The 22,431-nt window shown below is 48.3% G+C and overlaps 9 protein-coding genes across 9 annotated transcripts; 6 read left to right on the forward strand and 3 right to left on the reverse strand.

The window, feature by feature from the left end:
* The first annotated feature begins 175 nt into the window (after window positions 1-175).
* F4812DRAFT_437662 (caspase domain-containing protein) lies at window positions 176-2,671 on the forward strand. Its single transcript, XM_047934938.1, has 5 exons — window positions 176-1,373; window positions 1,431-1,789; window positions 1,857-1,909; window positions 1,968-2,137; window positions 2,190-2,671. Exons 1-5 carry the CDS (start codon window positions 590-592, stop codon window positions 2,213-2,215), a joined length of 1,392 nt encoding a protein of 463 aa, XP_047788128.1. The 5' UTR covers window positions 176-589; the 3' UTR covers window positions 2,216-2,671.
* A 465-nt stretch (window positions 2,672-3,136) lies between these two features.
* Window positions 3,137-4,743, forward strand: F4812DRAFT_466235 (putative transesterase). The gene has a single exon (XM_047938533.1). The coding sequence runs from the start codon at window positions 3,284-3,286 to the stop codon at window positions 4,517-4,519; it is 1,236 nt and encodes a 411-aa protein (XP_047788129.1). The 5' UTR covers window positions 3,137-3,283; the 3' UTR covers window positions 4,520-4,743.
* F4812DRAFT_113235 (ThiJ/PfpI family protein) lies at window positions 4,744-6,122 on the reverse strand. Its single transcript, XM_047929369.1, has 5 exons — window positions 6,050-6,122; window positions 5,822-5,986; window positions 5,142-5,742; window positions 4,950-5,070; window positions 4,744-4,855 (listed from the first exon to the last, which is right to left on the reverse strand). Exons 2-4 carry the CDS (start codon window positions 5,909-5,911, stop codon window positions 5,063-5,065), a joined length of 699 nt encoding a protein of 232 aa, XP_047788130.1. The 5' UTR covers window positions 5,912-5,986; window positions 6,050-6,122; the 3' UTR covers window positions 4,744-4,855; window positions 4,950-5,062.
* A 1,052-nt stretch (window positions 6,123-7,174) lies between these two features.
* Window positions 7,175-8,742, forward strand: F4812DRAFT_113301 (uncharacterized protein). Its single transcript, XM_047929372.1, has 3 exons — window positions 7,175-7,243; window positions 7,312-7,450; window positions 7,741-8,742. The coding sequence occupies exon 3, from the start codon at window positions 7,744-7,746 to the stop codon at window positions 8,545-8,547; it is 804 nt and encodes a 267-aa protein (XP_047788131.1). The 5' UTR covers window positions 7,175-7,243; window positions 7,312-7,450; window positions 7,741-7,743; the 3' UTR covers window positions 8,548-8,742.
* A 685-nt stretch (window positions 8,743-9,427) lies between these two features.
* Window positions 9,428-11,160, reverse strand: F4812DRAFT_113288 (uncharacterized protein). The gene is made up of 2 exons (XM_047929371.1): window positions 10,022-11,160; window positions 9,428-9,936 (listed from the first exon to the last, which is right to left on the reverse strand). Exons 1-2 carry the CDS (start codon window positions 11,024-11,026, stop codon window positions 9,595-9,597), a joined length of 1,347 nt encoding a protein of 448 aa, XP_047788132.1. The 5' UTR covers window positions 11,027-11,160; the 3' UTR covers window positions 9,428-9,594.
* Window positions 11,161-11,822: 662 nt separating this feature from the next.
* Window positions 11,823-14,259, forward strand: F4812DRAFT_466239 (general substrate transporter; the record flags this gene model as incomplete). Its single annotated transcript, XM_047938534.1, has 4 exons — window positions 11,823-12,773; window positions 13,002-13,367; window positions 13,428-13,939; window positions 14,011-14,259. The coding sequence occupies exons 1-4, from the start codon at window positions 12,338-12,340 to the stop codon at window positions 14,257-14,259; spliced, it is 1,563 nt and encodes a 520-aa protein (XP_047788133.1). The 5' UTR covers window positions 11,823-12,337.
* Window positions 14,260-14,610: 351 nt separating this feature from the next.
* F4812DRAFT_437675 (uncharacterized protein) lies at window positions 14,611-15,721 on the forward strand. Its single transcript, XM_047934939.1, has 2 exons — window positions 14,611-15,107; window positions 15,238-15,721. The coding sequence occupies exons 1-2, from the start codon at window positions 14,800-14,802 to the stop codon at window positions 15,437-15,439; spliced, it is 510 nt and encodes a 169-aa protein (XP_047788134.1). The 5' UTR covers window positions 14,611-14,799; the 3' UTR covers window positions 15,440-15,721.
* An 807-nt stretch (window positions 15,722-16,528) lies between these two features.
* On the forward strand, window positions 16,529-17,671 carry F4812DRAFT_461509 (beta-lactamase-like protein; the record flags this gene model as incomplete). The annotated part of the gene is made up of 1 exon (XM_047937879.1): window positions 16,529-17,671. The coding sequence occupies one exon, from the start codon at window positions 16,529-16,531 to the stop codon at window positions 17,669-17,671; it is 1,143 nt and encodes a 380-aa protein (XP_047788135.1).
* Window positions 17,672-19,128: 1,457 nt separating this feature from the next.
* F4812DRAFT_452245 (fungal-specific transcription factor domain-containing protein) lies at window positions 19,129-21,595 on the reverse strand (the record flags this gene model as incomplete). Its single annotated transcript, XM_047936324.1, has 6 exons — window positions 19,129-19,619; window positions 19,700-20,070; window positions 20,134-21,196; window positions 21,262-21,316; window positions 21,371-21,392; window positions 21,453-21,595. The coding sequence occupies 6 exons, from the start codon at window positions 21,593-21,595 to the stop codon at window positions 19,129-19,131; spliced, it is 2,145 nt and encodes a 714-aa protein (XP_047788136.1).
* Window positions 21,596-22,431: the final 836 nt, after the last annotated feature.

A 22,431-nucleotide genomic window follows, 5' to 3' on the forward strand; every position in this document is an offset into this window, starting at 1 on the left:
GAATTGGGAGGCCTAAAATTGACAAACAGGTACCTAATTCACCTATCCAGCTATCCTATCTCCTATCCTATCGCCTGCCTCCTTCTTGGAAGTTTAAAAATGGTTAGCCGCATAAGCGCTGTAGCGGCGTAGTGGGCGGCCTCCTTTTTGCCCCTCCAAAACCCCTCCCTCAAACCCCCGCCAAGGCTATAGTCTCCTACTTTGCATTTTCACCCCACCACTAGCGTCGATCTTGGCTGCCGTGCTATCCGTCAGCCCTACTACAGTTAGAGGTACCTAACCTAAGAAATCAACTCGTTGCACTGTTATCGAGACCATTGAGGACCGTTCAACCATTGAACGAACCACTTCTCCTATTTTATTTTATCACTTCTCAGCCCCGAATCTCACATCAACTGGACCCACACACAATCGTAGAGATATTCATAGATTTGATACCAACTTGTTCTGTATCTCCATATAGTATCTCCATATTTCAACAACCACGACCTCTTTTTAACCGAGTAGAAACCTTTGGTATCGTCCCATTAGTCAGTCTTTTTTTTTTTTTTCATTAATTTTATTTTAGACCTTCTCGTCACCTTGGAACATGTCTGGTTGGGGTCACGACCAAAACTACGGCGGAGGATACGGTGGTGGTGGTGGTGGCGGATATCACCAACCTCCTCATCAACAACAATGGTCGTCACCACCCCCTCCTCAAGGCTATAACCAGTATGGACCACCTTCCGGTCCTCCTCCGGGTCAGAATCAATACGGAGCTCCTTCCGGTCCGCCTCCCCAGCAACATGGTTACAATCAATATCCCCCTCCATCAGGTCCTCCACCGCCTCAACAACACGGGTACGGTCAATATCCTTCCCAGGGTTACCCCCCACCTTCGCACGGCCAAGGATCTAACCGGTATCCTCCGCCTTCCCATCCCCCGCCGCCTGGGCTAGATCCATACGGATATCCCGCTCATTCCGGTGGCCCTCCCGCTCAAGGTTACGGCGGTCAGCATAGGGCCGGTCCTCCTCCGCCGACTGCCCCACAGCAATTCGGTCACGGTGCACCTCCAGAATATACTTTCCAGTATTCCAATTGTACTGGTAAGCGTAAGGCCCTATTGATCGGCATCAACTATATCGGCCAAAAGGGCGAACTACGTGGTTGCATCAACGACACCAAGAATGTCTCGCAGTTTCTCATCGAGCGTTACGGGTATAAGAGAGAAGACATGATTATCTTGACCGACGATCAGCATGATCCTATCATGAAACCAACCAAAGCGAACATTCTTCGAGCAATGGAATGGCTTGTCTCCGGTGCTCGTCCTAACGACGCATTGTTCTTACACTACTCAGGTCACGGTGGTCAGACGGAAGACGAAGGTAAGACAATCTCCCAGTAGCTCTAAGTATAATTAGTTTACTCATCTCGAATCTCAGATGGTGACGAGGAAGACGGCTATGACGAGGTCATTTACCCCGTTGACTATGAAACTGCTGGCCACATTGTCGATGATCAGCTTCATCACGTAGTCGTCAAACCTCTTCAGGCAGGTGTGAGGTTAACGGCCATCTTTGACTCGTGTCACTCCGGCTCGGTCTTAGACCTACCGTACATCTACTCAACTAAGGGTGTCCTAAAGGAGCCAAATCTTGCGGCCGAAGCGGGGCAGGGCTTACTCAAGGCATTCTCTTCTTACGCTCAAGGTGATGCAGCTGGAGCAGCTGGCGCCATCTTTAGCCTTGCCAAGACTGCGTTCAGAGGAGACGGCGGGTATAAGAAGACGATTGAGACTAAGGTAACAAATGCCCGAAGACTATTATACTACAATGATAACCTGGGAGATATGTACTAACTATGAATAGACGTCGCCCGCAGATGTCATCATGTGGTCTGGCAGTAAAGATGATCAGACATCGTAAGTGATAGTGCAGCCGAGTTCTAACGATGCAACTAGATACTTACTAGTACTACAGTGCCGATGCGACAATCGCATCTCAAGCCACCGGAGCAATGTCCCACGCGTTCATCGCGGCTATCAAGCAAAATCCCAAGCAAAGCTATGTAGAACTACTCAATAGCATCCGTGACATATTGGAACAAAAATACTCGCAAAAGCCACAGCTGTCATGCAGCCACCCTCTGGGTAAGCTATTCCTCAACCCCTCGCGATCAGAACTGCGTACTAACTTTTATAGATACAAACATCCTATTCGTTATGTGAACCATTGCAAGGTGGGACATATATTGAATGAATTGAGGAACATGACCGAGGCAACTACCTAATCCATGATGGTGATACGAGGTAGTCTGGAGGAATGAGGAAGCGGAAATCTGATGACGATTTCGGGAAAAAGAATTACCAAGACACATGTTCCCTCTCTCAAGACTTCGTGATATGGAATTATCATGGAATTATTCTATAAGACAGATAGCCACACTTCATATAAGGCTGGGTCCGGATCACTCTGAAACTGCTGTTGTCTGAAACTGTTGATGAAATTTTGGGAAATATCGTCAATTCATAAATATTTCAATTACTTCCAAGTGGGGTAATAAGCCACCAAGCTCAAGTCCCGTAGCAGCATCTGGATTGCCAGATCTACTTCTCGTTGCGACTCAGGCGTAATCGTAACCGTGTGGCTAGCCGTAAGATATCTGTGAGTCCATATAATTCGACACTAAGCAATAATTGTCAATTTTTTTTTTTTTTTTTTTTTTTGCGACCTTCAAGAATAACCTTCTATGGAGCGAGTCTCTTATGATTGTGTTGATCCATCCCAGGCTCCGAATAGTCCTATATACGTGCCTACCTGGCGTTTAGGAGCTATGAGGTTGTGCCCATACGATTTAAGAAACCTTAATAAGTCTATCTCGTAGTAGACAATGAGATTCCTGAGACTATCAACTTACTAATGCTACCAAGGACTTCAATCTCTATACGAAGTAATCCGGTAAGTGAGTCATTTCACCGTAGCTTTCGGCAGAGGATCCGGATCCAAATTGTGAAGCGGTATAGTAGGATCGAGATGCAGATTAGCGACAGGGATTGGCCACATCTAGCCCATAGCTACATAGAACTCCATATGGATAATATACTATAGTTGCTACCTCTCCATGGAAGCGTCGTATACCAGGTAGGTAGGTTAGGTTTTGCTTAGTCAGAAGGCTCAAGTACAATATTTATAACTGTGTCTTCTTCCCGCCTTGATATTTTAGATGGTATGTGTATATACACCAAAAGTTAAGATCAACCCATTTTCACTCATAGTTTAGCAACAATCAACCCAGGATGGCCGACGGAAATATCGACACTAGCTTCCAAGAAGCCATCGATGCTGGCAAGATCCACGGCGCTATATTATGCGCCACGGATGCTGAGGGCAAATTCACCTTCGAAAAGACAATCGGCGAGCGTACCTTATTATCCGGCGAGAAAGTTGCTTACAAGCTTGACGACTTCCTGTACCTTGCTTCGGCCACCAAGCTAATCACTGCGATCGCCGCGCTACAATGCGTCGAAGACGGGCTCCTATCATTGACAGGCGACCTCTCGGCCGTCGCGCCTGAGCTTGCCGAAAAGCAGGTCCTCACGGGATTCTCCGAGGACGGCGAGACGCCCATCCTCGAGCCACAAGCCCGCCCCATCACCCTCGAGATGCTCCTAACCCACAGCTCGGGGCTCGTGTACCACTTCCTCAACCCGCTCATCAACCAGTGGCGCGAGAAGGCGCGCAAGGATCAGAACGCCGCGGGCCAGAGCGGCAAGCGGACCATCGAGGAGCTGTTCGACTACCCGCTCGCCTTCCAGCCCGGCTCCGCCTGGCTGTACGGGCCCGGGCTCGACTGGGCCGGGCGCATCGTCGAGCGCGTCACGGGCCAGCGGCTGCTAGACCGGATGCGCGCGCGCATCTTCGAGCCCCTGGGGATCGCGGACGCCGAGTTCTACCCCGTCGTCCGCGCGGACCTGCGCGCGCGCATGCCCGACCTGAACCCCGCGGACCCGGACGCCGTCGGGCTCGCGGTGCTCGGCGGCAACGGCGACATGAACAGGCACACGCGGGGGGACTTCGGCGGGCACGGGCTATTCATGACGGCGCCGGGCTACCTGCGGGTGCTGCGGTCGCTGCTGGCCAACGACGGCCGGATACTCCAGCCGGCGACGGTCGACGGCATGTTCGAGCACCGGCTCACGGCCGAAGCGACCGCGAGCCATCGCGCGCGCCTGGCGGGGCCCATGGGGCTGTTCTTCCGCGTCGGCACGGCGGTGGACGCGCGGTCGGGGCACGGGCTGGGGGGCCTGCTCACGCTGCAGGACGTGGCGGGGTGGTACGGCGAGCGCACGCTGAGCTGGGGCGGCGGGCTGACGTTTACCTGGTTCGTCGATCGGCAGAATGACTTGTGCGGCGTCGGCGCTGTTCAGGCTTTGACGACCCGGGACGAGGACACGGCTGAGGGGCTGAAGGATACTTTCCGCCACGACATTTACCGCAAACGGGAGGGTTGGAAGAAAGCGCAGTCTGCGTGATAGGAATTGTTTTCGTCTAACCTACCTAAGGTAGTGGGTTATATATATGGTCAGGGTATAGTAAACCGTGTGTCAGGTGTGTTCGTGAGGTAGCTGGCGTATTATCGATTACCCCTGACTCTGTTCGGGAGTAATTGTGAACTCGATTCATGTAAGCAATGTAATATAAGTCCTGGGTATAATTGTATCTGACAACGTCAATTCGTAGCTTTGATGCCTATTCGATTAGTGAATGATCCTGCCAGTCAACTTGAAGATCGAAACGTTCAGCAGCCGTAAGTCCCAGACTGCCGTTTGTTCTGACGAGAGTAAATGTAAGGAGACAGAGGACTTCGACTTTAGTTATTAGATAATATTCAAATATCCGTTATTAATAAGTATTCCTTAGGAGATCATTAGAGTTGAGACATGTAGATTAAGAGGTAGGTACCTATTTAAACTAATTGCAAGGTCACTAGCATTGCAGTTCCACCTTGAATGTGCTAGAGACTCGGAATTATGTGATCTAAGTCCCCTAAATACCTTCAATTCCCGATGAACATCCTAAACACCTATATTGATCATATTAGGTGACACATTCGTATGGAGATAAGTGATAGGGATATGTGTGGGTTAAACGTACCTAGAGCAGTTGCGATAGCTTCTCCCACCCCTTTAGCCGAGTTAGGGTTCTGGCCGGTGATCAACTTCCCAGCGACGCGAACACAAGGCGCCCACGGAAGAGCTTTCTGATAGATGGCGCCTTTCTCATTGATCTTATCCTCCAACATGAACGGCATGTACTTGGACATCCCCACGGAATCCTCCTCCGCGTTGCTGAAAGCGCTAACCTCCTTGCCCTTCATGATATTCTCCCCATTCGGCAGCGTGACGTTCACAAACGCAGCCGGTCCGTGGCAGACCGCCGCGACAACTTTGCCCTTAGCCCAGAACTGGTTAACCAGGGCGATCGAGTCCTTGTCCGTCGCGAGGTCGAACATAGGGCCGTGCCCGCCCGGGTAGAACAGGGCGTCGAACTCGTCGACGCGGCCCAGGAAGTCGGAGACCTTGCTGGTGTACTCCCAGAGGGATTTCTTGTTGTTGAAGAAGTTGGCCGAGGACGAGTCGTCTTTGATCCACGGCTGCAGCGAGTTGGGGTCAAGGGGTGCTGTGCCGCCCTTGGGCGACGCAACGATAATCTCGCATTTGGGCGAGAGGACGTCATAGGGATGGGCAAACTCGGGCTTTGTTTTTTTCAAGCATATTAACGAGGGTTCAAGTTCGAGTTGAATGATGATTTAATTAGAGTAAAAAGTGACATACCAGGTACCATCCGGTCTTTTGAATTGGCTTTCCGGCGGAATCTAGGATTTCCCCATAAGAGGTCAAGACAACGAGGACTTTCGGGGCCATATTGATCGGGTTTCAGTATCGTATCAAGTGAACAGAGTTTATTATGAGCAAGGCTCGTAAAATCTTCCTAAGCTTCTATAGATGTCGATATATTGTTCAGTCATTTATCGAAGTGATAAAAGGCAGGCATATTTATACAGTATTGTATCGTATGTCTTTGGTTTACTTTGACGTCAGAGACTTTTAGTGTATATCTCCAGCTTGCGATGACTTCACGTGTAAAGTATAGGTAAGGTAGGTAGCACAATCATCAACCAATGAAAGACATATATAATCTTCTTAGCTCCTTTTAGATCCTTGCTACCATATATCAGAACGAAACTGTATCCGAATGTTAGGTTTGGATATATCTTCATCTCATGAGATCATTAAAGCAAAGCTTCCACGGAAAATGCTATGTGCTATGTGTGTATACGTCCTATCCTATTGCTATTAGTTTTATGTTCCTAGTGGTAAAGTCCGATATGGATGTTACCTAATATCAACCTTGGAAGTTATATTTCTTCAAGACGGATTGGTTATAAGAGATATAGTAGAACTTACCTATCTCCTATGTGTGAGCTGTATGAGACAAGCACAAGGAAACAAACCCGATAATAATAGTAACTAGGAGAGTAAAAAGAAAACAGGTGGAAAGAGATGAAATATTATAAACTGCTCTGAGCCATCGGTCTGACCATGTTAGTAGGTATAGGTCATTTGCAAAGTCAAGACGAAATCACTTCATATTTTTTTAAAGTACCTTATATTTGTACGTTCACCTGATCTTTTGAATTTGAATCTACGTGACGTGCATGTGACTAATGTACCTAATATCAGCGTGCGTCGCATGTGGTAGATGGCGATTGGGCTTTGGAGGAGTTTTGGGTAGCTTTGGGCGCCAATGGGCACGACCTTAGCGGTCTTTAGTCCACTAAGATGACCCCTCACGTTTGTTTATCTGCCCGCTAAACTTCAAGGCCAGCCAAAGAAATTGCTTAACACCTTGGTGTGACTGCGACTTACGTATTATATTGTACAATACACATACCTACCTGATACATAGGAGGTAGGTAGGTACTACGTACCTGAGATATGGAAGGTGTTACCCCTCCCCCTCCCCCCTCTATCCTCCCCCTCGGATCTTCGATGCGTTGTCATCATCATCATTTTCTTCATCAACATCAATCAGCAATAGGTACCGGTATCAAACTAACCATCTCTTTCTAACTCAACTCGTAACTTTTATCTGTCTTATAGTTGGCAACAATTTCGTTAGCTAACGCTTCTTTGCCAACTTGGTATCGCTCATCTGCGACGCTGCTATCACAGGAACGAAGCTCATCTTCTGTCGTAAGCTATTGCGACGCCACCCGCTCCAGCTTCCGTCATTAATCTTGTCCCCTTTTACTCTTGTACAGAATTAGACCTCTTTCAGGGGTCTAGGTTTCATTGAAACTGATCGCCTGCCCACCATTCATCGAGCCTTGAAGCAAAGGTTCCAAAACAAAAACAAAAGGAACTTTATTGTCCATCTCCGAAGTGATTGTTTTGAACATTGTTCGTGTCCCCAAGGACATCTATCACACCCCACTCAGTACTTAGCATAGTCAATATAAGATAGAACTTTCGCAGTTCTTACTTTACTTACTACAAACGTTTTCCCATCTTCCTCTCTACACTCTGTACTCTGAACAGAATCCTCATCTTTTTTTGGACAGCTATTGCATTCGCACTCTGCAACAGACGACAGCTTCGATATACCAAGCTTGACATCTATCTTGGGCGTGGTGAATAGGTACTCTTCGTCCTCAAGTTTCGGATATTATCTCTAACCCCCTATTTTACAGAAAATGACTTATTCTCAACCAAACATACAAAACAGCGACGACCTGGCTGCACTGTTCGCTCGTAACCTAACCTTACAACCTCAACCAAACCAGGTTCCCCGAGAAGTGCCGCCGGCGCCAGAGCCAGAGCCGGAGATAAAATATTCTATTACACAACATTACCATCACTCTGCGCATATCGCCCACCAAAATGAGCCACAAGCTGAACAGCAGAGGCCGGCATCGGAGCCGCCACAGATCCAGCAGTTCTCTGTCGAGTCCTTTTTAAACGCATATGGCGTCGATCATACCACACTTTCTCTTGCGCAGTTGGAGCTCTTCTGGTCGGCTGATGATACCCAAAAACTACGTCTGATCGAGTTATGGCGAATCTGTCCTTCTGTTAATGCCCGTGAGAACCCATCCGCCTCCTGGAATACCACAACGATCGAGCAAGAACAACGTCTAGCTCAACTGCGCTATGAGAGGAAGTTGGCAGAAGAGGAGCAACAGAACACAGTGATGTCTATGGACGGTACACCTCTGACGCCAATTCAGACTGGATCTGGACAGTGGGTTGCTACGTACGACGTGGAGCCCTACATGATGTCCGGGTACGAGGCCTTGGCTCGACGTGAATATGAAGAATCGGAGAGAGAGAAGTACGAGGAGGCCATGGAGAGACCCAAAGACGTCTACAGTCATTTTGGAACCGCGGTTGGTGGTCCTAATTACCGTCCAGCGACGGATCCCGTCTACGATAACGAGTGGATGAGAAAACAACAAACTATGGAGAACCAATACGGACTTTTCCAACAGATGGGATGAATGCGTCTATAGTGCAAGCCTCAAGTGTATACACCTATCCTTCATCAAATTAGCATAGCACAGTTTAGTTTAGTTTACTTTGATTAGGCAAGCAGCAGGTACAATACAGAGAGCAGTCAGTGGTGGATATCGTGCGGGGAGGTCAAGGGACTATTATGGACTCACGGAAAGATGCAAGAGGATGAAGAATGAGGGTAGAGAGCACCCAGACTGGGCTTGCACATAAGTCAATTTCATGTGGTGGGGTTGGAGTTGGCGGATATCTCTCCCCTTTTCATAGGCTTTTTTATACTTCTTTTTCCTGTCCCCACACCTTACATAGTGTATGGCTAACAAATTCTTTGACTTCCAGAGTTACTCGGAAAGCTCAACTTCCATACTATTCAAGGTATGTGTGTATCCCATCCCAAACATATACCTCATAAGAGCACACACGTCCAATATCAGCCTCCGTCCTATACACCCCTATCCCCTTTCTTTCCCACTCTCGTAGACCCCCTTCTTTGTTTTTATTGTGCTCTTGGAGTACATGGACATGGTAAACCCGGCGTCCCACATACCCCATCCCTTGTTTATTTTCTCGAGATTACCAGTCGAGTTACTCTTCGATGTCAACTAGTATACAGCCTCAGGATAAATGAGAATAATAAAAATGGGGGAAATTTCACCTTCCTTTTTGCCCTGTCTAGATTACTCGGTGGATATATGGCATGATACTTGCGTAGAATTATTAAGGGCCGGGTGGGTTATTTGCTCGTTCTGAGTGGCGGGAACGGGACGGCCGCTGCTAGGTACATATCAACTGGGTTGGAACATTTAGATCCTCTTTAAACCGAATGTGTTCACTTTTTTTTTATGATCCGCTATATAGATTCTCTGTATGCATCAAAGAGAGAAACTAGGCATGAGGACGAGACACGTTTCCATGCACGCCCCTTTCTTTTCCTTCTCTATCTGTCATACGCGTAAAAGCAGCCAAGGCTCATCACGACCCCCTCCCATCTCCCGCTCCGCCGGACTCCCGTCAGATTCCCGCAAGCCTCGTACCTAACGCTTCTTGTTCCTCTTCTTAGCCTTGCTGCTGCTTCTCTGCGCCGCTTGGCTCCCCGTGGCCTTGGGCTTGCTGGGCAGGTCCTCGACACTGGTGCCCAGGAGCTCGAAGTCCTCGGCGGAATCGGTCGAGGGGGTGCGCTGCGCCGGCTGGTCGGACGAGGAGGAATCATCTGCGAGATCGTCGGCGGCGGCGTTGTTGTTTTCGTCCTCAGAGAGCTGGTCGTTGCTGGAGGAGGCGCGCGTGCCGAAGACGCGCCCGAGAGTCGCGGTGTACGCCCATATCGGAAGCTTGACGAGCGCGGTGTCCTTGATCGTGGGTTGGGGGAGCTCGTTGGGCTGTGAGGGTTGGTGAGTGTTAGTTAGGTAATGGGGTCTATAAGATAGATAGATAGAGTGGTGGATATGAGGTGGTTGAACTTACGTCGAGAAGGAATTCCTCTACATTGCCGTCGGCATCTTCCTGCTCGAGATACACGTCCCCGAGAGAGTCGACAACGAGCACTTTACCGTTCTCAGCCACAACGCGCTTCTTCGGGCCCGAGGGGCCGCCGCCTCCCTGGGATTGAGGCACGGGTGTTGCGCTTCCGCTTGCTTGTCCGGGGCGTCCTCGACTACGTGGCTGGCGTCTGCCCTCCTTGGCCGATTCCTTGCGTGCGTCACGCTCTTGCAGCCGTCGCTGCTTGCGGTTCATCGGCATCGGGGGCTGCTGCTGGTCGTCGCCGGCGGGGGGTGCTTGAGGGGGAGGAGTAGCGGTGCCCGGCGTGTCGACACCCGGGATGTTGAGGTTATCGCCCCACGCGGCCTGTCGGGCGAACTTGATATACCGCTCGACGAACTCGCGCTGTCGTTTCCAACTCATGTACAGAGCTAGGTAGTGGAAACCACCACCGCCCACGAGCAGACAGCCGAATAACACGGTGCCCAAGCCCGGCCGGTAGCGGCTGTAGTAGTATTCTGTCCCCTTCCACACGGGGAACCCGTTCGCCATGAAGTGGTCGTAGCGAGCGCGACCAGAGCCTCGGAGGATATTCGCGATGATAGACAAGCGGGCCTGGCGGTCGCCGGCGGCCTTGATGGCGGCCTTGATTTCGGACGGGGTAGGCTGCTTCGTGAGGTGGACGCCGGACTTCTTCCCTTTTCCCTTGCCTTTGGCTTTGGCCTTGGCCTCCTTGGCGCGCTCGGCGGCGAGCTGTTGCTTGACCTTGTCCGGGTGCAGGGCGCGGGACTTCTTGCGGTAGGCCTTGTTGATCTCGTCCTGGGTGGCGCGCGGCGAGACGCCGAGGAAGTCGTAGAAGGTGACGTTGGCGCCCTCGTGCTGGGCGAGCTCGTCGCGCAGGCGGAAGATCTCGCGGTCTTCTTTCGTCCAGGCCGACGTCAACGGCGTGAGCAGGGCCAGGAGGCCCACGGAGAGGATGGAGAGCTTCATCGTCGCATATATACTTGCATAGGAGGTATGTAACTCTACCTTGGGTACCTAGGTTAGGTTAGGTAGACTTGTCTTGGGCTCCAGGGAAGAAAGAGTTTAAAGGGGGAAACAAAAAGGAAGATCGATCCAATTGAATCAATCAAAGCTGAAAGAGAAGAGTAACTATTATTTTTTATAAAATGAACGATAAATAAATCAAGGTTATATGCCGGATAGGCACGGCTAGCCAAAGTTATGTGGTTTTGCGCATCAATTACGTCGGTTGTGACATGCGAACTGGACTTTGTTTAACTTTAATATTTTGTTACGAAGTACTTGGCTCGGCATTTCGACTTTTTTTTTCTGTCGTTTGTCTTTTTGTACCCTTGTCAATTGCAATGTGTCGACATGTGGCGGGGCCAAAAAGTCCTATGCAAAATGCATCTAGGGACTACATTATGTAATCTCACCTTTTATGAATTACGCAGTGGGAGGAACTTAGCGATCATTTATCTCATGCCCCAAATTCTAACCTCAACACGTCGCGCTTGTGTTTTCATAAGGACCTGGATAAAGTCTTCCAAGACACGGGTAAATGAAATCCTCTTACCATAGTGTAAGAGTCTTAATTTATGTTCATATCATTAACCGGATAGAGTATAGAACCATCAACTAGGCTAGGTACGTACCCCTTTATCAAAGCGGCACAGTCTAGGTACCTAGGAATGTCTCAGGGGGATAGAAAATATATAAACCAAGTTGTCGTCTCACCAGAAATTATTCAACTTACGGATTACATTACTCTTGGTCTCCCGTGTCTCCGCCCGACTTCATCACAATTTGGAGTACCTAGGTACCTTCCGCGAGTTGCCTTCAAACTCCTGACAATTCTATCTATTTGAAACTATTGGATTTGTCCCCGGTTAGTATTCCCGAGGTCAATAAGTACTAGGTATTGGACACGACATTGTAACCAGGGACGAAGATATCCTAGCCTAGAAGGGTCGTCAAACAACAAGATGTCAAGTACCGAAATGCGGGGAGAACTAATTTGGAAAGCGCGTGGTCAGCAACAGAGCATATCCGAAGATCGTGTCGTTTTCCGCCCCGGATATACATCCACCCCACACGTGGTATATGTTGGGGAGGTAGGAAAGATGTTATACAAAGTTTGGGTAGCTATCAGACCCGAGATGATAAGCCATGTCGGGTTTCTCAAACTACCTACAAAGCGGTAATATATATCCTCTTTAAGTCGCTCTCCCTTTTTCGTTTTCCGTGCTGTAGATATGTCTTTACCCTCTCTACCTTATCTCCAGGATCAGTAAAATCATGACCACCGTTCCCATGATGCCAGAGACGTCCCTCTGGGCGAATCGAAAATGTTTAATTATATGCGCTACCGTGGCGATAGCCAACATGCAGTACGGTCTAGACTCGGCAGCGATTGGATCCCTCCAGGCGATGCCTGGCTTCTTGGAAGTATTTGGATATAAGGATCCCAGCCAGCCAGCCGGGTACGCGATTGAGGGAACTTTCCAAAGACTTATCGGGTCGCTCTTAACTCTAGGTGCCTTTATATCCTCTCTTGTTGCTGGAGCGTTCGCCCATTTCTTCGGTCGAAAAGTTGCGCTGTGGCTCGCATGCGTTCTAAACGCGATTGCATGCATTATTCAGATATCGACGACGAATAAAGTAGCGGTTTACATTGGTAGACTTATTCTTGGTCTTGCTAATGGTTTTTTGGTAACTTTTTCAAATATTTACGGTATGTGCAAGTATATCATCCACGAAAGCGTTAGCTTTCACGTTTTCGTCCCCACCCCCTTTTTTTCTAAGATAGGTAATTAACAGGTTGATAGTATGTAGTAGCTCCTTCTAGCATTACACCACATCAATTCCATATTATATTGCCCGTATCCCGTATAGGGATATAGAAAAATGGTGATACTCGAATATTCTCAGTATGTTAACGTGTGACAGACCGCCGAAGCAGCTCCGGCACACCTTCGGGCCGTTATGGTTGCGCTCTTCTCAGAATGGGTTAATATTGGGAGTATAATAGGTGCAGCGGTAACGAACGCTACTAAAAGCCGTTTAGATAAAGCATCTTACCAGATCCCGCTGGGCACCCTTTTCATCGTACCTGCCTTCCTAGCCTTAGGTCTCTTTCTCGTACCTGAATCACCTCGATATTTATTATACAAAGGCAAGACGGAAGCTGCAAGACGGTCGTTAAAGACGCTTAGGGGCGAGTCCTTATCTTCTGAGGCGTTTGAACTCGAATGGGTTGAGATGGTGAAAGGTATCGAGGAAGAAAAACAAGCAGCCAGAACAATTGGGCCACTAGATATGTTCAAGGGTAATCGAATTATTCTTATTCCATATTTATAAGCAAAGAAACTGACAATTGTTCCTATAGGTACTGAGCTGAGACGCACACTTCTCTGCTACGGTATCATTGCGACGCAGACAGGAGCTGGTTCGTGGTTTATGATCAGCTACTCAACTTACTTCATGATTGTTGCCGGGTTGTCAGTAGACGACGCCTTCAAGTTCTCAGTTGTAAACACTTGCCTGGGGTTCATCGGGGTCAATTTTGGCATGTACCTGATGCGTCACGTCATGGGGAGACGAACTGTCTTGATGACCGGCGCTGTGGCTCAGGGATGTGCGATGCTGGGAATGGCGGTCTCCGCAACCGTCGCCTACGGAACACTTTCGGCTCGAAACTGCGTTATTGCTTTTATCGCGCTGTATCAATTTTCGTATAATGCTTTCGTCGGAGACGCGACGTACCCTACTGCTACGGAGATGGTGAGCACCAGATTAAGATCTTGGTCTGTAGGATCAGCTATCAGTCTAGGTTATTTCCTCGCTTGGCTCACGGGGTTCTGCTCGCCGTATTTCATCAACCCCGAGGACCTCAATTGGGTAAGTAGATCCGTGAGTCTGGTTGCTGTATTGACTTTATATGGGTGTATATGGCTAACATAAGTCATTAGGGTGCTAAATACGCTTATATATGGGCTGGCTCGAACCTGTGTTGTTTGGTGTTCTTCTACCTTTGCGTCCCCGAAACCAAAGGTCGAACATTGGAGGAGATCGATGAGTTATTCAATAACCGCGTATCAGTCCGAAATTTCAAGACGTTTCAGACGACGATTATCGCAGAAGCTTTCAAAGATGTAAAAACCAGTGTCGGGAGATCGGAGAACAGGTTGGCTATTGCCGAGCATTTTAATCAACCATAGTTTAAGTATGACACCGTGTGGTGGATAAGTTTGAGCACTATATATTGGAATTTAGACAGACAAAATTACATGCATAGCAGGTAGGTACTTTACCTTCCTAGTCTTAGGTACTCAAGGGAACTGTATATAGTTCACCATGTCACTTGGGTTAGGTAGAGATCAAAACCAATGCAGTCATTCGATTATCGAGGGGTATAGTAAGGAAACATCTGTCCAGCTTCATTCGCGGAAGATCAAATTGCTATTTAACAGTTCTTAGAGGATGATCGCTACCTAAATATCTTGACCAATGCTACTGTGGAAGTTTACCTAGTCGTCAATACTGTCCTTCGTCTAATATAGAATTTTTAAGGCTCTATTAGGACACAAATTTTGGCCCGGAGACGAAAAGGCAATAACGTAACATCTTCACAAGCACTTATAGGAACATGAGCGCCTGTTACAAGATATTCGTCACTGAGGGAATCACGTGCCTGCCTCTATCGGCCCTTGACATGCGCTATACAATAGTTCGCTAATTTTATTTGGGAAATCGACATAATGAGTGTCTGTTCGACGTCCGAAACCTACTGGCCCCTTCTGATTGAGAATGTAAGTCTCCTATTTTACAGAGCTAGAGGACGCGGTGTGCTCCATTATCAAGTATGTTCCCTTTGTTGGGACCCTGTACCCTTGAAGTGCACTATGGTTACGTACAAGAACCGTGACTGTCAATCTCTTGCCAACTTCATCGAAGGTTTCATCCGCGATGTCGTTCTAGTTTACGGAGTGACCGAGGCCACGCCTGTCGTGCTCCTCCACGCGATGGCCGAATCCTTCACGGATAAGATGATTGACATATACTTCAGCTATGAGAAGACAATCCAAATTAGCAAACCACTAATTAGCTAAAGACTCTACACATGTTATCATTGCTAAGAACCGTGGTGGGAAGTCTCAAGAGAATGAATGTCTTCCGTAACCAATCGAAAGGCGCACATTGTTTCCCCGGCGCCGAGTTCAAGGGACTATCAAGCATCCGATATATACCCCGAAAGGCGAGACAATCCACCTTCGCATGCCGCATGGACTATACAATGACGCGATGCCGCGCGCGTGGCGTTTTCTTGGAAGTGAATGGCAGTCCAGCCTGAGAGGTGCCATGCCTCTAAAGATCAGATCGCAACGGAGACAAGAATAGAAGTGAAGGGTACGTGAGATGATGTGGGCTGCTTCGAACAACTGGACTAAAGCTTCGGGTACTTTTTAAAATAAAACTTGGCGCGAGGTGGATTTCGATTGATGCATTTACCGTATACTTGGCGTCTATGTGTTTTCCTAATAAATGAATAGATTCATTGTATGAAGCAAATACCTAGGTATACAGCGGGTTAAAGAGGGGGTAAAAAGGAGCCGATGAATGTTGTCCCCTTTTTACGATATCACGAACTAATTGGTAACGGTGGATAAGATGAAACTGCTATACTTCCGGCACATTTTCAAAAAGGGATAGAGACGAGATTATCCTGCTGAGATAGATAATCCTTGATAATCGGATTGAATAACGGAGTTTTCCAAGGGTCAAGGAGTATTTACAGGGCTGGATTCCTTTAGAACCAATGTTCCTCGATCAGTAAATCATGAAGTGCAACTCCTGAAATATCTATGGCATCGCGTTACTAACTAACGTAGCCCCTCATCACTAATCTCGTAGGCTTTTCAGATTTCATTTCTAAAATACCACATTAATAATCTGCAAAATAACTTCAAGGTTTGAAATCAAATCGAAAGCATGACTGTTGGATAAGGACGCCGCTCTGATAGGTCAGAGGTATACTGGCTCATTCAGGTATGAGCTATATGATATGATATGATATGCGTCAATACAGGTAAATGTGTGAATATGCAGAATCCTAACCCCATTCGGCTGCTTTTGACAGGATTGCTAACCTTATGAACCGTTCGGGAAGATTAATTCCCACCCCGCTCTCGCTCCACATACAATTGTTACTACTACAAGTGCCCGAGGTACGGTACTGTTGGTAGATTAATAATGAGTTTAAGACAATGGCTTATAAATGAAAATAAACAACGCCAGCTGCGACGCAAGATCATGGAAGATATTGAAGACAAACTGACTGACTGACTTAGCTCTTGTGTGAAATAAAGCGAAGGATATAGAGAAGTCATCAGGCTTTGTTGGCTAAACACCGAAGTGAGGGCATTGACATTGACAACCCACCACTTATACACCACTTATATCAAACAACATATCGACAATATATCAACCATGGCCAAGGTTCCGGAACTCAATATTCCCGCTTCGACATCTACCGTCGACGTCTCTATCTTGAATACCACCGGCACAATCCTTGGTCTCAGTCTTAGTAACTTCGTCGAGCCCAAGGTCGAGGGCCATGACTATATCGCGGCACCCTGTTATGCTTTCTTGATCCAGCATCCTGTTTCCAAACGGACCCTTGTGTTCGATCTCGGCATCCGAAAGGACCTCTGGAACCTGCCTCAGAAAACGCAAGACCTGTACAACTCCATGGGAGTGACCATAACCGTGCCGAAGGGTGTCCGCGAAATACTAGACGAGCAGGGCGTCGACACCAAGAACATCGAAGCGGTGGTTTGGTCCCACTCGCACTTCGACCACACCGGAAACCCATCCACTTTCGAGCCGAGCACCGCGCTGATCGTTGGTCCGGGAACTTCCAAGGCTGCCTTCCCGGGATATCCCGCCAACCCAGATAACCCATACATCCTCGAGTCCGACTACACGGGCCGCGAGGTGAAAGAACTCGACTTTTCCAAGTCCAACCTGAAGATCGGGAAGTTTTCGGCCATCGATTATTTCGGAGATGGCTCGCTGTACTTCCTCGACACCCCGGGGCATTGCATCGGCCACATCTGCGGCTTCGCGCGGGTAACCAGCAACCCGGACAGCTTCATCCTGATGGGCGGAGACGGGGTACACTACGACGGCCAGCTGCGGCCTAGCCACTGGCACCCCCTGCCGGACTCCATCTCGCCGCACCCGTTCGATCCCGCAGCCCCCCAAACCTGTCCCGGCGAGCTATTCCACAAGGTGCTCCGCGACGGCAAAGAAGAGCCGATCTACCTCGCGGCAGACAGCCCGGCCCACGCAGACGTGGTGCAGACCCGAGCGACGATCAAGGGGCTGCAGGAGTTCGACGCGCACGACAACATTTTTGTTGTCCCCGCTCACGACCAGTTCCTCCTGAACGTCATCGACTTCTTCCCCAAACCCGCCAACAAGTTCCTGGAGAAGGGCTGGGTGAAGAAGGCCCGGTGGATGTTTTTGGCGGACTTCGCCAAAGCCGTGGGGCGGGAGGCGAAAGTAGAGATTGTTGGTGATTATCGTCCGATCCCTAAGGAGGAATACAAAGGATTCATAGGGAAATAAGCTAAGGGAAATTTATGAATGTCTTGGAGCGGATGATACTTGAATGAATTGCATGGTAAAATGGAAGAAGTAACTAAGGTGACCGTTTGCAGTGGTGGACGCAAACCACCTCATATAAGAAGTACCTGTTCGGCATTTGGGTTTACCTGTCCACCAAGGGACTCACCATATGCGCATTAAATACCTAGGTATCTCATATAATTTATAGTATACAACGCTCATTGGGTGCATCTGCCACCTATGACTTACATACGTGAGAGTTTTGGGACATATGAACAATCGTGTCCATTATTACAAAGTGTAAGCTTTGTGAAATGACTTAGGAAGCCTTGGTAAAGAGATAACTTCTAGAGCCGAAGGAAATTTCATCGAAATTTATTCACAGTAGAATACGAATAAGTATAAAGCAGCCTAACCTATCTACTAGTTCCCCCCTTAAAGTTCATCATATAATGTTGTGCAACAACACCCATATAGAATACAGAAGAAGCAAACGCCAGATTTAACCCCTCCTTTCTTTTCCCACCCCGCTTGACTGGCCGAGAGGCATTTCTTGTCAGAGATATGAATGCGGCTAACCACCTCGATTTGTACCTAGAAAAATATATCGAGTTAGGAGAATGAAACACTTTGCGGATGATTTGACGATATGAGGCCGGGTTATTCATAAAGTCACGATATGTTAGGGATACTACAAATATATACCCACAGTGGCCGGACCAAAGTCGGGAAGTACGGAATGTGGATTAGGCACCTGGATAGATTTGCTAATACGTTATCCTAATGATTCCCTGCCTGGCACGTTCCTAGCATACCTACCTAGGTACCTAGATAAGCATAAATATAATCGAGTCCCAGCGATGTTGCAGAGGCGGTATGATGTGGTGGTGGTGCTGGTTGGCGCAGGGTATCATCATCGGAAGCCCTCATCCGATGCGGACCACAAAGAAGTCCGGGACGATTTGCTAGTGTGACTGGGGCTTTAGCGACTTATCTACTGGACTTGTTCTCTCCATTTCAGAACGCCATTGACCATATTTCTTTTGAGATCGTTTACGCAGTGGCGTAGTGTAGTGAGTGTTTTATGTACGGTATATGCAGGTATCGGTATCTCGTGCCCACCCTAGAGTGGGCTTCTCGGATGTCTACCGAATTTACATATGACGGGCTGGAGAAGATATATATTAGGTATGCGTCTATGAAGCCCCCGGGAATGATTTTTGAAAAGAATTAATTCTCAGGGTAAGACATTTATGTATAACCTCGTTTTCGTTAGATGACATAACATCATGGAAAAGCTTTTCTCTCCCTTGTGGCTTAGCTCTTTAAGTCGCCGTCCTTTCGGCACGATAAAAAGCAAAAATATACTGCTGATGATGATAGTATAATTAGCGCAACTATATCTTCTACCAGTCCGATTTAATAATTTAGGAAGGGAGCCAAAATTTTGCTACATATTACTGGTAAAGCCCGCCGAGCGAGTTCATATTATTATGCTCGGGAGGCATGGGCTGCGGCATGCCGGACCAGACCGTCCCATATTGGCCCAAATTCGACGCGGGCTGCTCTACGTGTCCGACCAACGCGTTGACGCTCGGATTCATACCAAAGTTGAACGACGGTTCCGCCGCCGCCGCCGTGTTGCCGGTCATGGTGTTGACCATATAAGAGAAGTCCGCGCCTATTCCCGGGGACCACTGGCCCTCGAAATTCGCAAATCCCTTCTGGACGTTCGGATCTAGGTGGACGGGGTTTCGCGGCTCGTGCTTGCCTTGGGCGATGATGTCCATGATGGCCGATTTGATGCGCTCGAAGACGTCGCGGTATTTCCTCGCCGACGGGTAGCGCTCCGTGACGATGTATAGGAGGATTTGGCAGTCGGTTAGCGGGCCGTCGACGGATATAAAGGTAGGAGGGGCCAGCCATGCGCAGTAGATCAGGGTTAAGCCTGAGTGGCGCGCGTTGTCAGTACCAATTCCCGATCTGCGCACGGTCGTAGACGAAGCATGCATGTTTTGCTTTGCTTACCTGCTAAGAAGACGGATTGTATAGACAAGGCCGAGAATCCTATCGGAAAGGTGTGATGCAACCGTCGATAATCGGTAATAATTCCTATACAAGAATCGGCGCACATCTGTAAGTAGTGCATATTCACCGGGATTTTGGCAAGCTGGGGATATAACAGAAAGCGAACGCAGCGGTAATAATGAATCGTGTATAATTCGACGCCTTCGTACGCATCCTCTTGTCGATGCACGTAGTGCGCCGTGTCATAAGGGACCACTTCTTTCCACGCATTTAACCTATCTAAGAAAGCACTTATAGTAGCGTCGGAAACGTCGTTTGGTCGATCAACTCGGTAAACGTCATGTTGAATTTCGGACTCGATCTGTTTAAGTCTCGTCCGATGGATAAAGGATGTTAGTGTATTAGGGGGGTTAACAGGAATATTGCTAACGCGCGTTGCGGCCTGTTGAACAACCTCGTCGTCAAGGGTATCTTCATTAATATCCAGGGGCAGTTCTACGTCAATATCTCGGTCCGAAATGCTAGGCGGTCGTCCAACGGCGATGGAAATATCTCGATCGAGAAAATAGGCTGTCCAAAATCGTCGCTTATCCATTTCGCCTTCAACGCTGGGTTGCTGTCTTCGTTGCCGTCGATGCAACCCCATTTCTATACATAATCGAATAGCAGCTCCTACATATGTCCAAGCCCCAGGATCCCGAGGCGCTCTTGTGCAATATAATGCCATGAGTAATAAGTAATTGACCGTCCGAGAGTCGCGAAGACGAAGCATCGATTCCAACTCATCAAAAGCAAGTTCATAATGGTGGTCGCTAAAAAAATGTCCCATTTCGCCGGCCGACTCTAGCCATCTCCCACTAACCGCATATATAAGATGAAGGATGGTTTGCTCATATTCGTCTGTTAGGTTATCCCTATTATTGTGAAGGCTTACTACTTGGGTCGAATGCAATACGGGGTATCTCGTGGCTATATGTCGGAAGTAACCATGAAGTAGTCGTGCTGCAACTTGGTCGGTTAAGAAGGGAACTCCAATTACATCGCCCGCGACTGTCGAGTATATCGATTTCGGTGCAGGGTCGTTTTCGCCTTGGATTGCTAGTTCTTCGTGGGTACCCGACACCGATGATTTCTGGCTATGGACAAACGAACTGAGCACCCGACCTATACTAATGTTTGAAGACGCCCCAACATAGTGGCCTGATGCCGAAAGTGATAGGTCCCTCACAGCAAGCAGAATGTCATTCGAGTCGTCCCCGTCATCTCGAGGGGTTTGTTCAGCGACCGGTATCGCTGTTTGGTTAAGCTGACCGTTTGGTAGAACCGCTACATTTTGAAATGACGATGTCGATAGCCCTAAACGTCCTAGGTTATCATTGTTGACGTTACGATGGCCGATTGAAGTAAGATATGCTTCTAACTCGGTAATTCGGTTCTCGAGAGCTTTGATATAAACTTTCTTTTCGCCCGCCGCTGGGACAAGAGGTACAATGTAAACTTAACACCGAATTAGAAGGCGGATCCCTTAGGTTCTAGGTAGGCGTTAGGGGATAATGGCATACCGCATTTTAAGGACAACCGAGCGCAAGAAGCACAAGCCGGTCGCTGTCCATCACACTACAATGCGATAGTGTTAGAATACGAAGCCGTGTCGTATAGGTTTGCTCTTACCTTCTGCTTTCTGGTTTTACACCTGTTCAGGGGCTAATTAGCGATCGAAGACGTGTTCAAAGCGTTTATGATGCTGACTCACCTTTGACAAGCTAAAGCGACGCGTTCGCGCTTAACAGTCTTACGCTGTGCCGTCGGCTTCTCCGGGGCCGGAGCGGATGGCGAGGCCCCTTGGCCAGGGCCGCCTGTCTCCGTAGAGGACCCACTAGGTTCAATGTGAGACATTTGCTAGTGGTTGGTGAAGAGAGCAGAAATATCAAGCCAAACGAGGCAGGGGGTTTCGACAAGGCTGTCCTAAGAAATAAGCGGTTACAATAGCGCCGGAGACAAGCGGGCTAGAAAGATGCTAAGTAGATGCCCGTGTCTGCAGATCTAAAAGCTCGATAAACCACCTAGCTGACCATTTGGCAGCCACAGTAAGCCCGGTGTGATATAATTTCGAGTTTAGCCCAATCTGTCTACCAGTTCGAAGATTTCCATCGAACTTCGGAGACGCCCCGGAAGGGAGCCAATGGAGCTGGATGTTGTGTGCACTTACAGGGAACGTAGGCGCCAAAATGGCTTCCAAGCTTAGCTGTAGTTGCCCCTAACATTTACACCTGATCTCATAAAAAGGAGATCGCTCTTTCGTACCAAGATTTCAGAAATTCTCCTTGACCGGAGAGCTTCTAACGACCTATTAGCAATGTAAAACCGGCGCCTTGAGGGATAGCAGGCGTGGCGCATATACTTTTGCTATATTGAAAATAACCAGGATAGTTGGACCTTACTGCTACTAGCCGCAAATCGGAGACTATAAAACTGAGAACGTATAGGTCTGAAAAAAAAGTGATACTCCAAGAATAAGTTTCACCGGTAATATAGTCGTCCCGTACTTTGGAGATTTATCATACCATCTCCTTCATAATATATCTCTCTATTAGGCCTAGGGAATAATGAGCGTAAGCATCAAAAAGACACACTGACTCTCATACCCATATACGCCGGTCGTATACATGTGCACGGATACACTATAAGCGGTAATATCGGTTTGTACGGAGGTGGAAAAGCAAATGCATTAA

The sequence above is a fragment of the Daldinia caldariorum genome (genome assembly GCF_022478825.1).
Source record: "Daldinia caldariorum strain CBS 122874 unplaced genomic scaffold F4812scaffold_14, whole genome shotgun sequence".
NCBI lineage: Eukaryota > Fungi > Ascomycota > Sordariomycetes > Xylariales > Hypoxylaceae > Daldinia > Daldinia caldariorum.

Coding starts and splice junctions, on each gene's coding strand:
- F4812DRAFT_466235 (XM_047938533.1), top strand. CDS start 3,284: ATGGCCGACGGAAATATCGACACTAGCTTCCAAGAAGCCATCGATGCT.
- F4812DRAFT_113235 (XM_047929369.1), bottom strand. CDS start 5,911: ATGGCCCCGAAAGTCCTCGTTGTCTTGACCTCTTATGGGGAAATCCTA. Junction 5,743..5,821: donor AAAAGACCGGATGGTACCTG/GTATGTCACTTT, acceptor AAAAAAACAAAG/CCCGAGTTTGCCCATCCCTA.
- F4812DRAFT_437662 (XM_047934938.1), top strand. CDS start 590: ATGTCTGGTTGGGGTCACGACCAAAACTACGGCGGAGGATACGGTGGT. Junction 1,910..1,967: donor AGTAAAGATGATCAGACATC/GTAAGTGATAGT, acceptor CTAGTACTACAG/TGCCGATGCGACAATCGCAT. Junction 2,138..2,189: donor GTCATGCAGCCACCCTCTGG/GTAAGCTATTCC, acceptor TAACTTTTATAG/ATACAAACATCCTATTCGTT.
- F4812DRAFT_113288 (XM_047929371.1), bottom strand. CDS start 11,026: ATGAAGCTCTCCATCCTCTCCGTGGGCCTCCTGGCCCTGCTCACGCCG. Junction 9,937..10,021: donor TAGAGGAATTCCTTCTCGAC/GTAAGTTCAACC, acceptor CAACCCTCACAG/CCCAACGAGCTCCCCCAACC.
- F4812DRAFT_113301 (XM_047929372.1), top strand. CDS start 7,744: ATGACTTATTCTCAACCAAACATACAAAACAGCGACGACCTGGCTGCA.
- F4812DRAFT_437675 (XM_047934939.1), top strand. CDS start 14,800: ATGAGTGTCTGTTCGACGTCCGAAACCTACTGGCCCCTTCTGATTGAG. Junction 15,108..15,237: donor ATGATTGACATATACTTCAG/CTATGAGAAGAC, acceptor CGAAAGGCGCAC/ATTGTTTCCCCGGCGCCGAG.